At 41.1% G+C, this 13,028-nt stretch overlaps 1 protein-coding gene across 17 annotated transcripts; it reads right to left on the bottom strand.

Moving 5' to 3' along the window:
* Window positions 1-984: 984 nt before the first annotated feature.
* Window positions 985-12,595, bottom strand: LOC111254716 (uncharacterized). 17 transcript variants are annotated; one of them, XM_086975434.1, is made up of 5 exons: window positions 11,610-12,595; window positions 11,380-11,432; window positions 6,849-6,951; window positions 6,390-6,583; window positions 5,134-6,293 (listed from the first exon to the last, which is right to left on the bottom strand). In XM_086975434.1, the coding sequence occupies exons 4-5, from the start codon at window positions 6,434-6,436 to the stop codon at window positions 6,002-6,004; spliced, it is 339 nt and encodes a 112-aa protein (XP_086831560.1). In that variant the 5' UTR covers window positions 6,437-6,583; window positions 6,849-6,951; window positions 11,380-11,432; window positions 11,610-12,595; the 3' UTR covers window positions 5,134-6,001. The 17 variants fall into 17 exon arrangements, 3 of the variants coding, with proteins under 3 accessions (XP_086831560.1, XP_086831559.1, XP_086831561.1); XM_086975433.1 differs by having other exon boundaries at window positions 11,714-12,595; XM_086975435.1 differs by having other exon boundaries at window positions 11,728-12,595.
* Between the last annotated feature and the right edge of the window lie 433 nt (window positions 12,596-13,028).

The following is a 13,028-nucleotide window of genomic DNA, read 5'->3' as shown; positions in this document are numbered from 1 at the left end:
ATAGCTAAATGGCCGCTGTAAGCAAAGGCAGCTGGAAATTAACGTACAGTGATATACGTGCTTCGCAAAAATGGAACTGGTTGGGGAATCTGTCGAAGGTTGACGTTTGGTGTAATAATACTAACAATTCTAATAACCGGAGTTAGGAGGTTGAAGGCCAGAGGGACAGAGGGCTCCGCACAACAAGACATCGAATGGGACAAAACACTTCAAGTGAAACAACGATCACCGGGAGAAAGATACTGTATGGATAAAACGCTTTTCGTTCACCCAGTATAAAATTTCTTTAGATACGCATTATGAACGCAATGATAAATGCAAACGCTGAAGATAGAGAAGAGGGTTAAAGGTTGCTTTCTTTGAGGTTCCAGTATTGACCCCAGAAGGGCCTTGTGCATCAATTGCTATAACAACGGTCTCAAGCATATCGCGGTCAGTTTGTTTAATTTATCAGAAAAGGATCAGGTGGGACAATGGCAGCAATCAGAAGAAAATGCTATTTCTGTTATAGTGCCTGGATTTGGACGAAATTATGCCAATTCTCAAAATAGATATCCAAAAATCGCCGTCTATACTGCCGGACATTTTCGTTTTCTGAATAAGTTAATGAAAGTGTGCCGCCATAGACGACATCACTGTGTGAATATTCGATAACAATGTTAGACCACATTGCCATATGTAAATCAAAAGCTCAATCAAGAAAACGACAATCGAAGAACGTCTTCACCTTCTTTATTCTTTAGATTAAGTTTTCATCACTTCGATTCCTTCTCTATTTTGAAGAAGGTGCTAGGTGCTGTAGCATACGTCACTGTCGATTCTTTCAAATAAGCCATCGATAATCAGACTTGGCATGATAATGTAAATAGCAAATATGCACCCTATAAGAAACCTCTAGAGCATTATTTCAACATATGAACTCATCGATAGTACATCTAACACATGGCCTTTATTACGAGCCTTCGAAGCTAGTCTAGATTTTTATCCATTCTATAGTGCGGTCACAAAAAGGGATCATCTTGGAAGTCCTTAACCAGGCCGTTGAGGCCTGACAGCTGTTTTGCCTCGGCGCCGGATCCCGTGTTGATTATTCAATTAGTCATTCTTTTTTAAGTTTTTAAACTGGACGTCAACGTAACTATTGCGAAGGGTTGTGAGAATGTTTATGGAAGGCCTATGGAATCGATTGACCTAGAAAACATAGTGAACACCGTTAATGGTACGTTTCAAAAACATTAGATAGAATTTTCTTCTTATAGTGTACTGTATGTTTTTCGACAGGTATACGCGGGATGCATGAGCGGTGATTATATCCTAATAAATATTTCCGGACTAGAATCATCTAGCGTTAGGAGGAAACATGCTCTTAAGCTTATATTTTTATGAAAAGCTATTTGGGACTACGAAGCAGCCCTTTTACTATTTCTGTAACTAGGTTTGCTAACTTCTGTTTACAGTTTACAGAAGTTAGCAAGCTACACGAATCTGCTGATTTTGCCCGCGCGGTTCAGCTAAGTAGCTAAATGCCCTGGTAACAATACTTAAACGAGCGTCTTTAGAGGTTTCAGACTCCAAGTGCATCTCTACGACTAGTGCGATAAAATGCGCATGCATGTTCAAGAATGGGGCATCCTACACTTTCTCTTCGACAGGCATCTGGACTCTATGAAAATGAAACATCTGTTCAGCTATCGTTACCTCGGCTATAGCGGGCAAGTTCCGATAGAATGTGTATATTGTAACATTTCACGGTCCAGTAGCAGGAGATGGCCAAATTGTTGTAACAATCTGCAAAAAAAACTGCAGTATATATAATATTGGGCTCTGGGTGGGGCAGGAAACTACCACGGTAAGCACTGTGCGAATTTTCAAGCCTAGAACAATGAGAAACGCTTTACTTCCTTTTATTACAGAAAGTGAAGCTATTGTTTTGTTGCATCTACTTATATTTCACTATTGCGATGTTATAATAACCGTACTTCTACAGAGCAATGCGCCGATGTTCCTCGCATTGAATCGCTTTGTACATTCTATCCACATGGCAAAAACTTGTTAGGTAAATGACGGCAACGCGTATAAGTCTGTCTGGGCTCGCTACGATCGCCAAGCATCGCCTGACATCGGTTTTTCAACCTGGTTTCTGTACCCGTTAGTTATAGATCTTTTGATTTTCGTAGCTTTCAAGATTTCTGGATTACTCTTATGATTGCTTATACAAAACTTGCTCAGTCAGCATATAGATGAAGAGTGACAAACTATAATAAGCCTCAGGAAAAACCGTAAGGACAAAGCGGAGCTCTGAATGTTGGAGCATTAATCTAGCTCGAATTCGTTCACAACAGATTTATAGGATGAATCCCGAGTCTAACAGCAGCTTTCAACATGATACTGAGCGGACATGAGCATGAATATTGCCAGCAAGGCATTAGTGACCGGTGCGGTGAAATATGGCGCATCCATTGTCATTGCTGCCTGAATAACCTCACTCGGCGACGCTCGTCTCCTTCATATTGCCTACCATGAGGTACCTTAGTTGGATACACTTCGTCGTTAGTAGGCAACATATATGATAGATTTCATTGAGTTTGTGTATTCGTAATCAGAGTAAGTGAAATTGCTGTTCCAGTAAATGCCGGATGTCACCGAAAACAGCAAAATCTGAATTTATAGATGAGAAATTGTCGTCAACAAATTTAGACTGATTTTCAATGGTTCTCCATCGGACTGAAACACTGCCGAGATGAAGTTTAGCTGACCCCTACAAGATATAACGGGAACTGAAGTCAGGTTGATGCATTCCTAGAACACGGTACAAATAGTTTTTACAGACACTGAGTGGTTGCGCATAAAACTGCCAGTTAGCCATCTATTAGCACGGCGCTGGATATACAATTTTTTCGGCACTCTGCATGATACTGAAGTTTTAATTCGGCAGTCGTCTAGCATAAAGTGAAGCCGAAGAACAACGAAAATTAGGTATCCATTGAAAGAATAGTGTCGCTGATAGCGAGATGCAGCCCTTACAAGGCGGCTTTACCACAAAGACCCCTAACATCAAAAGTGTCCTCCGTACTCCTCGGTGGAGGCGATCTACTCTGCGACGTCCAAGACTTAGCTTATTCTCGAGCCGGTTAAGGAATGGCAGTGGTGGTACTGATGTTCATACAAAAGCAGGTCTTCCCAAAATTGATGAGACTGACCGTCTAGAGATTCGGGCTGTCGCACAGTCGATCCTGGAGGACGTCATAGAGATGGACGGGCAGATAAACAGGTGGAGACGTCAAGTCGCTAACAAGTTGTCAGAGGTCAGCAAGTTAGAAGAGACCGCTAAGAATGAGCAGGAAATGGTACACAAGATTTTACAAACCCATCTCACGAACGATACTAAACTTGTGCGACTTCTAGAGGGACAACCAGGTGTCCACATAAATAAGCAAGATCACAATGCACACGTCCAAGAGGCGATACGGTTCTTTATTGAGAACGTGCCGCAAAACCAACAGCCGGACCTGATTCTAAAAGATCGTATAATGCAGTTACGGTCCTTGGGGGAGACAAACTATGCAAACGATACCGAAATCCTGAACCGATTGCGACATCTGTATAAAAAGTATACTAAGCCTTGAAATCCCTGCTTGAGCGGAACACAATGTGGGTTCAGGAAAATACATATAATACAATTAAGAAATGTAATACTGAGATCGCTGCCCTGTTCGTTCCCATCGGATGTATCCCAGTGCAGCGGGCTGGAATTTTTTGTCATCACGAATTTCTTTTTACATACGAAAGTGAAGGGTAACTTTTTGTATTTAGTAACTCCTACTGTCAATAGCGGCAGACGGTTACAAGTGTGCAAGCACACTTGTAACCAAGTGTGCTTGCAGCAAGGTTTGATAGTTTGGAGTACAAAATATGTGAAGGTAAATTTTCTATGTAAGTGCACGCGTTAACAAAAGCGACTCAGCTGTTGTCACGGGTCTAGCGCCCGACGCGGCAAGCGTCATAGTCTTACTGCTCACAGGCTTAAATGTTATGCGTTACGTTTGCTCAACAAGTATCGGTTAGGAGTATTTTTTATACACCTAGGAGGAAGGAGGAGGAGGAGGAGGAGGAGAGGGGGAGGAAAAGGTGTAGTAATACGTTGAGCACTTCTCCAATACAAAGTACTTCTTGTCACCGTGTTTCAGTGAAGTAAAACCATATTTAACGATAGAACAATGTAGTACTGCAAGGTAATAATACACTTAGCTATGTGACGTTATCGAATTGCAATAGGTCTCATTTAGGTAAATATCCGAGAAATCGACGAAATGTGGCCTCTATATTAAACTCAGTACCGTAGACTATGCTGTAGGACATAGATCTCCTATTATGGTGAATTACTTACCGAGAGACAGATGCATATACAGAGGATACGATATCAATCAAAGATAACGTTGCGTAATTAGATTCAAACAAACATTATCGACCCACAATATTAACAAAAACGTACAAAGGTAGTAGGACGACAAGCTTTGCAACTCTTATCTGGACAATTAGGTGTAAACATCTATAAAAGGGATGAAGTTACAGGCTGAAGTACGACGATGATCGATGGCGGCAATAAGGTAGATGGATCAGAACCAGACCGTCGGTATCTCTGTGAAGCAAAAACATGGCACCCCGTTTTTGGGGTAGGTTTGGATAATTTCGGTCGGTTTGGCGACGTACCAGATACTACTTGTTGGTGTAGTTGACATAAAAAGCAAGCGAGCTTTACAGATACGCGCGGAACGAGTATTGCTATGAATAATACCCTCCGTCAATCAAAGCGTACATGGGGAGCCGCGACTGAGCTTGACCTGATAACTTCCCGGCTTTTGTCCAACCATATCTTTCTTATGCAACGATAAACCATATGGTATTATATATGGCTTGCATCGATACTGATATATAATAATTATACGGATAATGGATGATCTGTGAGTTTTTCGAAAAAAGTTGCATGTAACAGGACAAAACCGGAAACCAATATATATCGCCTATGACTATGAACCCCCCACATTTGCTCCCTCAAGTCTAACACACCAGCCGAGAATACTCGAAAAAAAAAGGCCCTTCTTTTATTGGTTCTGCTACGTGGAATGAATGCATGTCATCTTTAGAATCATTGGGGTGCAAGCATGCGTGTATAGTCTTGAATAGTAAATATTTTCCATACAGGCACAACTCGCACCGTACATTCAGTATCCTATGTTTTTTAGCTAGGCTAAAGCTGACAGGAGCCTTACTGCTAACCCTCGAGCTGCCACAATGAGTACGTACTGTACGGTAACTGTAATACCGTGCGTTCATCGATTGCGCCTCGTTAATAAAAGATTGGTACATTTCTGAATTCGACCCATTTGGTTTATTTTTCCGTCTCTAGCCGCCTTTCTCTTCTAGGTACCCTATATATTGGCTGTTCGGGCATAAATCAACCGGGATGTGGCGTATTTCGCTAAAATGGTATGTATGATCGTGCTGTATATATTGTGCCGGAACCGGAAATACATTTATTATATGTCCAAAGCCCAGCGGAACCGGAAATACACTTATCATAATTACATAATTTTTACGTCCGTTTCACGCCTCGGCGCTAGCCGGCAACACGCCTTAATCCCTCGGCCATCGTCCGCCCCTACCTCATGCTTCGGCCGTGTCACACCGATGACTTAGCTTTAAGCAACTTTTGTATAAGGTTGCTTAGCCTTACTGAGAACTTAACATTACATAACATAAATTGGGTGAGTGGTTTAATCCATCGTTGCGGATAAATCGATTCTCACCTTGTCCTGTCGTACTCGTTAATGGCTAGCTCCACAAACGTTCCGAGAGGTCTAATTTTGTTGTCGCTTGTGACTCGCGAATAAAAGTTAAATCATCAAGGTATGGCCGGATTCTCCTCTCCTTATAATACCGTGCTCTCAAATCGTAATAGCCTAAGAATCGCTCTGACGAGCTTTTAACGTGCCTGAAACCATTAACGTTTCCTGCGGAAGCAACGGGCCCAGCCCCAATTCCATTTGTTCTGGTAGCCATTGTCGATCAGCAGGTGTGTCATCTCCTCGAACCATTTCATTGGACGGTCAAAAACCGGGACACTCGCCCCATACCTTGCTGTCGAACGTTCACGAAGTGGTATAATTGGGTCGTTCGTATTCAGTTGGACACCAGCGCTGCCAGCAGCTTCGTAGTAATTACGAGATTCGACTACTGAGTACTGGCAATTGATCGAGTGGCTGGGGGTACTAATACCCACAGCCCGTTGGAACCTGAGAGACACATATCAATGTAAATTAATAGGTCCATTTCAACAGATGCAGCAATCTTGTATTATGAGTCACTCCCTATTTTGTAGGCGCACCAACCTTGTCGCCATGTGCGCCGACCAGTCACGTAGAGGCTTGTCTCTCATTTAATCTGAATGCCGCCTGCGAATCGTGAGTACCCTATACGTGTATTTCACGCTGTCAAGCCCTATTTACAACCAGGGAATTTCTGCTCTATGACAGATGTCGACCTGAAATTAAACCCACTACGACGGCTAGGAAAAAGTTAGCCGCTAACGTAAGAGAACTAGATTAATTTAATGATTTTCGTTACCAAAGGACAGTCTGCAGATGGTTATAGTTTTTTATGCGGTGTTAGTGATAAATCAAGGAGCAGTTTTGAAAGTAAAAAGCATACTTGGTGACCAATATCGCTAGTCATTTTTCTTCAAAAAACGCCTGCTATGTAAAAGTGTTAATAACTACTTTTTAAAATGTACAAATTTAATTTTCAATAGCAATTTGTGAGAATTGGTCATTACCGCTGAGTGGAATTACCTTTAACATACACTAGCTAAGCGAATCCGCCGAGGTTATAAATGAGCACCGTCCTGTTTCTTTCTTCTTCTTTGAATTACGATGAGGTTACGGGGCCGATATCCTGGACAAAGTTTGTGATTAACTGAAGTGATCACTATCAGCTCGTCATATAGTATGTTTTTGTGCTGATAGTAGTTTGTGCTAGAAACGGTCTTCGCTGTGATACGAGCAGGACCATTAGGGGGAGTATTGGTCATGAAAGGTCCTAGCTCCCTCCAGAAAAGTTTACTGGACAACGAATAGCTCCTAAATGCTCACAGTCAATTCATTAAGAAAATTCAATTCGTATATATATATATATATAGGCAATACCTTTTCCATTTAGCCTCCCATGGGACAAAAAAAGTAATCCTAAACAAAAATGCCACTAGATACGGTTTTTGCCCTTGTTCATGTCGAAATCTAAATTTTAGCTATCGGAAGATGTGTTACATTTTTACAGAGCTATCTATTAGTATAAACAATTGATATCGACGAAGCGGTACTTTGCATTGAAATTTAAGATTTAAAATCTTTCTAGAGAAAGATTTTACAGATATGTCCAAAAAATGTGTTCAGCTAAAATACTGATCATATAAGATGCTAATACTTATCAGAAGTTCACTTAAACAAGTGCTCAAAAAGTATCTCTAAATGCATTTTCATTTTACGGTAATGTGGGTGGGGCGAACCCCTTAGTAGAATTTTGACCATCTTCACACCAAAATATTAATTTTACTTATAGGGGATATGTATTGCATCTTCACTCAGCTCGTCGAAATCTATCGACTAAATCCATGTCAAAAGAAAAAAACTTCTTACATAGTTTTTGTGTTCCGACGTGAAAACTGAGATTTAGGCATCAGGACAACAACCACTGTATTTGAATCCAGCTTGATAAAGGCTTTCAGTTGGTATCAAGAATAACGTAGATCTTATGTAATTACTGGACTACCACTACCATGTCAGCAGCACCATTTTTCAACATAAACCTCACAATAGCCTACATCAGCCTCAAAAATGATCTTATAAAAAAATAATTCGTGTTTAAAAGGAGCATAATTACAAAAATCATCAATTTCTTCAAATTAACATTACGCCTTCAGGGGTGAAAAAAACTGTATCTGGAAGCAGGTGTTTCCCGATCCGCTACACATTATTCACAGTTTTGTTCCGAATAGTAGGTACTCTATCGGTACCTAAAAAATTAGGAGTCGCGTTGTGTCAGCCAAATGGACAGGGCTTTAGTCGTAGCTAGAATACAGATACAGCGGGATCAATTTGAGACGCCCTGTGAACGCGCCGTGGATCTAATCCTTAGTGTAAGATTGAATCCCACGTTTTTTTTTTTTTTGTTACGTCAAACATGTACGCGTTTATCATTATTCTTTTAAAATACGCCATATCGACGACTTTCAGTCTGTCTGCTATCGGGATCGTCTCAATCGACCCTTTTCCAACGTCACATTTAAATTCAACCCTTCCGTTCAATTCAGCCCCCAGACTCTTTTCGTATTCTTTCGAGGACGCAAGGTCGCCTGATTGCAATGGGAGCCATATTTGACATAAGACTTACTTTAATCTACACATTTACATTCTTTGCACAGAAGGGCCTCAGCACTCAAGCGCATATAGACTGAACGACGACTAGTTATAGATGTACTTTGCTCAGCAAGGTTGAATGTGCATGAAAAGCACGTTCTCCGATCTTTAGCTACATCTAGTTCATTTGGAGGCTGGTTTCCAATGTCGTAATTTTTCTGGAGCTCTTCGAGCCTAGGCACATTACCCTACCCTTACACGCCATTAGCCTCAAACTCATTCATTTTGAAAAATGGAACAATGAGTTTGGACAATTTCTCGGCCTTGCTTTGGAGTCTCCAACGTTCCTCGGAGTACACTAGAGCCTGCTTCGTTTGTTAGGAGCACACACATTCTAGTAATTTCAACAGTAGTTCCATAGGGTCAGGTATAATTTACGTTATCTCGCTGATAAACGGCAAACTGAAGACGTCCTGGGAGCCGTTGGCTAATGGTGCTTCTGGACTAGAAGACGCTTTACGCAGTTGCGCGTCAAAAACGATACGATTTTTCTTTCTATAAGGAAATTGTTTTTTTAGGATTAGTCTTTACTTCAGCACTATTTATTAAGTTGTTAGTCAAGCACCCTATTTGCGTCTTTTTTAGACCTTAGGTACATGGACAATTTGTACATGTTCAGTACGTAAAATATGCCGAAACTGGACAAAATTGATAGGCACCTTCTTGAAAAATATTGTTCGTAAACTTCTGAAATTTGGCTTTTCTTTTTTTCTGCCCTGTTACATGTAACTGTTAACATGCCTGAAAGTCTGAGACAATAATATCATGAATTTATTATATATTTGTCAGCACTGGAACGCCCTATGGTGAAAGGAACACGGTGTTCATAGAGGAAGATGGAATCCCTTTTCGGGGCACCTTTATCCTTGCCTTCGTTCGTTTTCGAGTAGCAGTGCCTCAAGACTCTTGTTTCTACTATAGGACGTTTTGCTGCATATCCGTACAAACTTGCTTGATATTTCAAAATAGCACACTTTGATCCAACGAACATTGAAAACTTTCTTGATTGGACCTTCCATTGTTCCTCTACATTTTTCATAGCTTTGAATGCCTATCTAGATAAGAAGCGGCGTGGTCGGGTTGAGAATAAGATTAGCGCTTATCATATTTGAGTTATCTCTCTACCTCGTATAATAAGCAAAAGAACGTTTGTGTGATACGACGGTATGAGGCCCGCTCCAATCGCTACTGCATGACGTTTAATACGAGTTCCGTTTGATGACCCTTGTGTAAGCTGTAATTGTCGCAACCCCTTCAGTGAGCAGACGAAATTCTAAAATGTGCCTTGTCTCGGCGTGCTAATATCGCTTAAGCTGTTCGATAAGGCGGCAGTTGGTAATAAGTATGACTAATGGCATTCAAGCTCTAGCAGTGTAGTTTAGGTTTAGACAGTCCGTTAGTTCTCGTACTTTACTTGCTCTACTTACGAAGCCGTTTTTATAAATCTACTTGGTCTCATTCATTTAACGATGTTTTGTTTGACGAAAAATGACGATGTTATCTCCTTCGGTGTACGAAGGAAGCTGCTCGACGGTTCCTTCTTTAACTAACGACAGCGCTAGCGGCGCAAGAACGCTCCAATATTCCTTTAAATTGACGTTATATCATCGCACTTTCATAGCTCTGCCATCGTTTCGAAACAGAAAAAAGCATACAAGCGGCTATTTATACCATTGATCATGTCGTTCAGACGCTCTTTAACATCTTCAAGTTGAATAGGTCTTATCCTACAAACCTTACCTAGTTCCATTTCTATGCAAGTTTTTCGCAGGGCAACATGTGCACGGTGCACGATAAATCGTGCATGCTAAATTGTCAAAATAGGAAAAACACCTGCTAGTTGGCCCCTTTTGTTGTTGTTGTTAATTAAACGGCAGAGTTATTTCGTTGTCATTTCTATTATATTCACCCTTTATTAGGTACTTAGTATTATTGGTTTTTATGCCTTAGACAATTTTTTCTAATTTTATTAGCCAATTATCGCCATATGCATTCGAACGCTTTTACACGTAGCTCGCCATAGAGATTAATTTTACTTAGAGGATAATTAGAAGTTGCATCCGTAATATAACGAAGCTAAACTGATCGTAGGTAGATATTTCAGTTGAACAAAACTTTGCTCAGTGGGTAGAAGTCGTCAAATGTCAAACGTAGTAAAACCTGGAGATTCGTATACCACTTATAAGGGGATGCTTTCCCTACCTTAAAAGAGCAAACGACTGAAGCATACTGACAAACGGAGATCCGAAATGCGCCCGTCTGCGGGACTTATTCTGCCCTACTTGAGTTTCCCCCAAGGCAACCTTGCCTTACCGGGATAGGTACCATACTCGCCTGAAGTTGCTCGTTTGGTCCTACGTATTTCTTTGCATCTCAGTATTTTTCTCGGCTATCCTTCTTTTTTGCTGCCAGAGATCCTAAATATATATATATATATGTATATATATATATATATATCTCATATATATATATATATATATCTCATATATATATATATATGTATATATATATATATATATATATATATATATATATATATCAGTTGTCATGAAGCGTATAATGAATGCATGCTCGAAGTCTCAAAGCCAGTTGTTCCATGCTCGGCAGGGTTATGGGACAGTCAGTATGAGCCGTCATTACGAAGCCAAGGGAAGTCTACCCTGTGCACTGTATTCCTAGACATTTTAGCTTGCTTGAACAGTATGAAACACTACCTCCAACATTTGTCACTCTAATTCTGCGACGCGCCTCGCAGCAACGCTTTTTCCGGTACACAAATATTCGCTTAAGGAAGGCATGCACGTGGCGGGAAAATTAATTCAGATCGTACACATTTCTATAATAAGCAGGTTGAATTTTCATCACTTAACTATTATACCTACTTGCGTCCCTGATTAATTGTACTTACGAACACAGTCATTGTGCAGTTAGTTGTAGTTCCGTCACAACATCGGTGGTAGCCTTGAAAATTCACAGAAATGACGACCCTTAGGCACTGGATGATGAATAATTTTGAGAATAGCAATTTATGCATCAACGCGAGACAGACGTTCTTTTGTCCCTTCTAACAGGGTAAATTTCAACTAAATGCCTCCGTTGGAAGCGATTATCCCTAGAAACCTATGCAGTGGACAGTACCTTGGATGATGGCAACAGGGGAAAAAACGTCGGACCAAATGTTATATGGGCAATGTTTAACCAGTTAAATGGCAGCTTTTAGATCGACTATTATCTACACGCACCGAAAACTCCGTACCGGGAATCTTAGTTTTGCTTTCGTTGTCACAAGTCAATCATGATCGAGTGGTACTTTTTGATCGAAGAAGTGATACTGTGTGGTATGTATCCGCATAGCTTAGAAGTGCTCAAATATATATTCAATACCGATATTCTATTATTCGGTAACGAAGATCATTTGTGGCATGTTGTGTGAAATTGTTGAAAATTATCGATGCCGTCATTTGTTTTCTAGTTATTGTATTTTTCACTGATATTCATCATTGTTTTTTTAACTGGAATTTCGAACAGTCACCCAATCTCGCAGTCGTTTCATCCGAGTATCTGCAAATAACGACCACTATACAAACTATTGAGCATACTAGATTTTAAGCTTACCTCACTGCTGTTATATGTCTGTAGCTTAACAGTATTCCGTGTGATAGTGGAGTCAAAGACCCGAAGCTGCGATCGTTCAGCAGCGAAACCTAAGAAAGAAAATTCATCTTCGTGATCTGCCCTGCTGAATCAAATCTGACCGTGTTTTTAGACTCTACATTACAGTCTGATGTCGTATTTGCGTAGCAATGGCATTCGCCATCGGGGTCAACGGATCCGAAAACCTATCAGGAAAAGATTGATCCGTAATCGAATGCGCGGCGGGCAGAGGCACGGCCCGCTTATGGCACAAACTGCGCGATCAATCAAACGTATCTTGGACTGGCATCAAGCGACCGCTGCGGCACTTTGCAGATTCAATAATGCGGCGCGAAAGGCGCAAGCATGGCGGGAGGAGATGGCGGAGCTTGCAATCAATAGCGCTGAACTACAACAAAAACGTAATAAGTTAGAGCGGTTTTCAAGGTTCAGCAGGTCCAGTGAAGATATCTATCGTGAGTTACGTGAGATTAACGAAGCACTTGCATATTGGCACGATCGATATTGCCGACTAAATTTCGATTACACCCTCTTCCAAGCTGCCCAGCCCAGAATGGTACGTAGACTGGTACGGCTATTGGTGTTAGATGCACCGGTACCGTTCTTCCAGCCAGATTTCTGGCTACTAGACCGGCTTTCAAGTTTAGAGCGTGAGCGTATAGTGCCATGGGAGAATGATCATCTCATCGTCTGGTATTTGCGAAATCAGGCTATGCGCTTTCCCACACGAGAAGATGTCATTGGGACTATAACGCAGCAGGTATATTAACAGACGGCCTGACATATCGAAGTTACGCACGCTGATCCGATGGGTGACGCGACATGTTTGTTTAGTACGCGCCACACATCGTTTCCTCACACCGAGTAAAGGGATAATAAATGCTATCTAACGGAGTAGTGGAA

Source organism: Varroa destructor, unplaced genomic scaffold (genome assembly GCF_002443255.2).
Source record: "Varroa destructor unplaced genomic scaffold, Vdes_3.0 BEIS01000007.1, whole genome shotgun sequence".
Taxonomy (NCBI): Eukaryota; Metazoa; Arthropoda; class Arachnida; order Mesostigmata; family Varroidae; genus Varroa; species Varroa destructor.
The sequence above is the reverse complement of the archived record's forward strand: the minus strand, read 5'-3'. Positions and strand labels throughout refer to the sequence as shown.

Coding starts and splice junctions, on each gene's coding strand:
- LOC111254716 (XM_086975434.1), bottom strand. CDS start 6,436: ATGAGAGACAAGCCTCTACGTGACTGGTCGGCGCACATGGCGACAAG. Junction 6,294..6,389: donor TCGGCGCACATGGCGACAAG/GTTGGTGCGCCT, acceptor TGTGTCTCTCAG/GTTCCAACGGGCTGTGGGTA.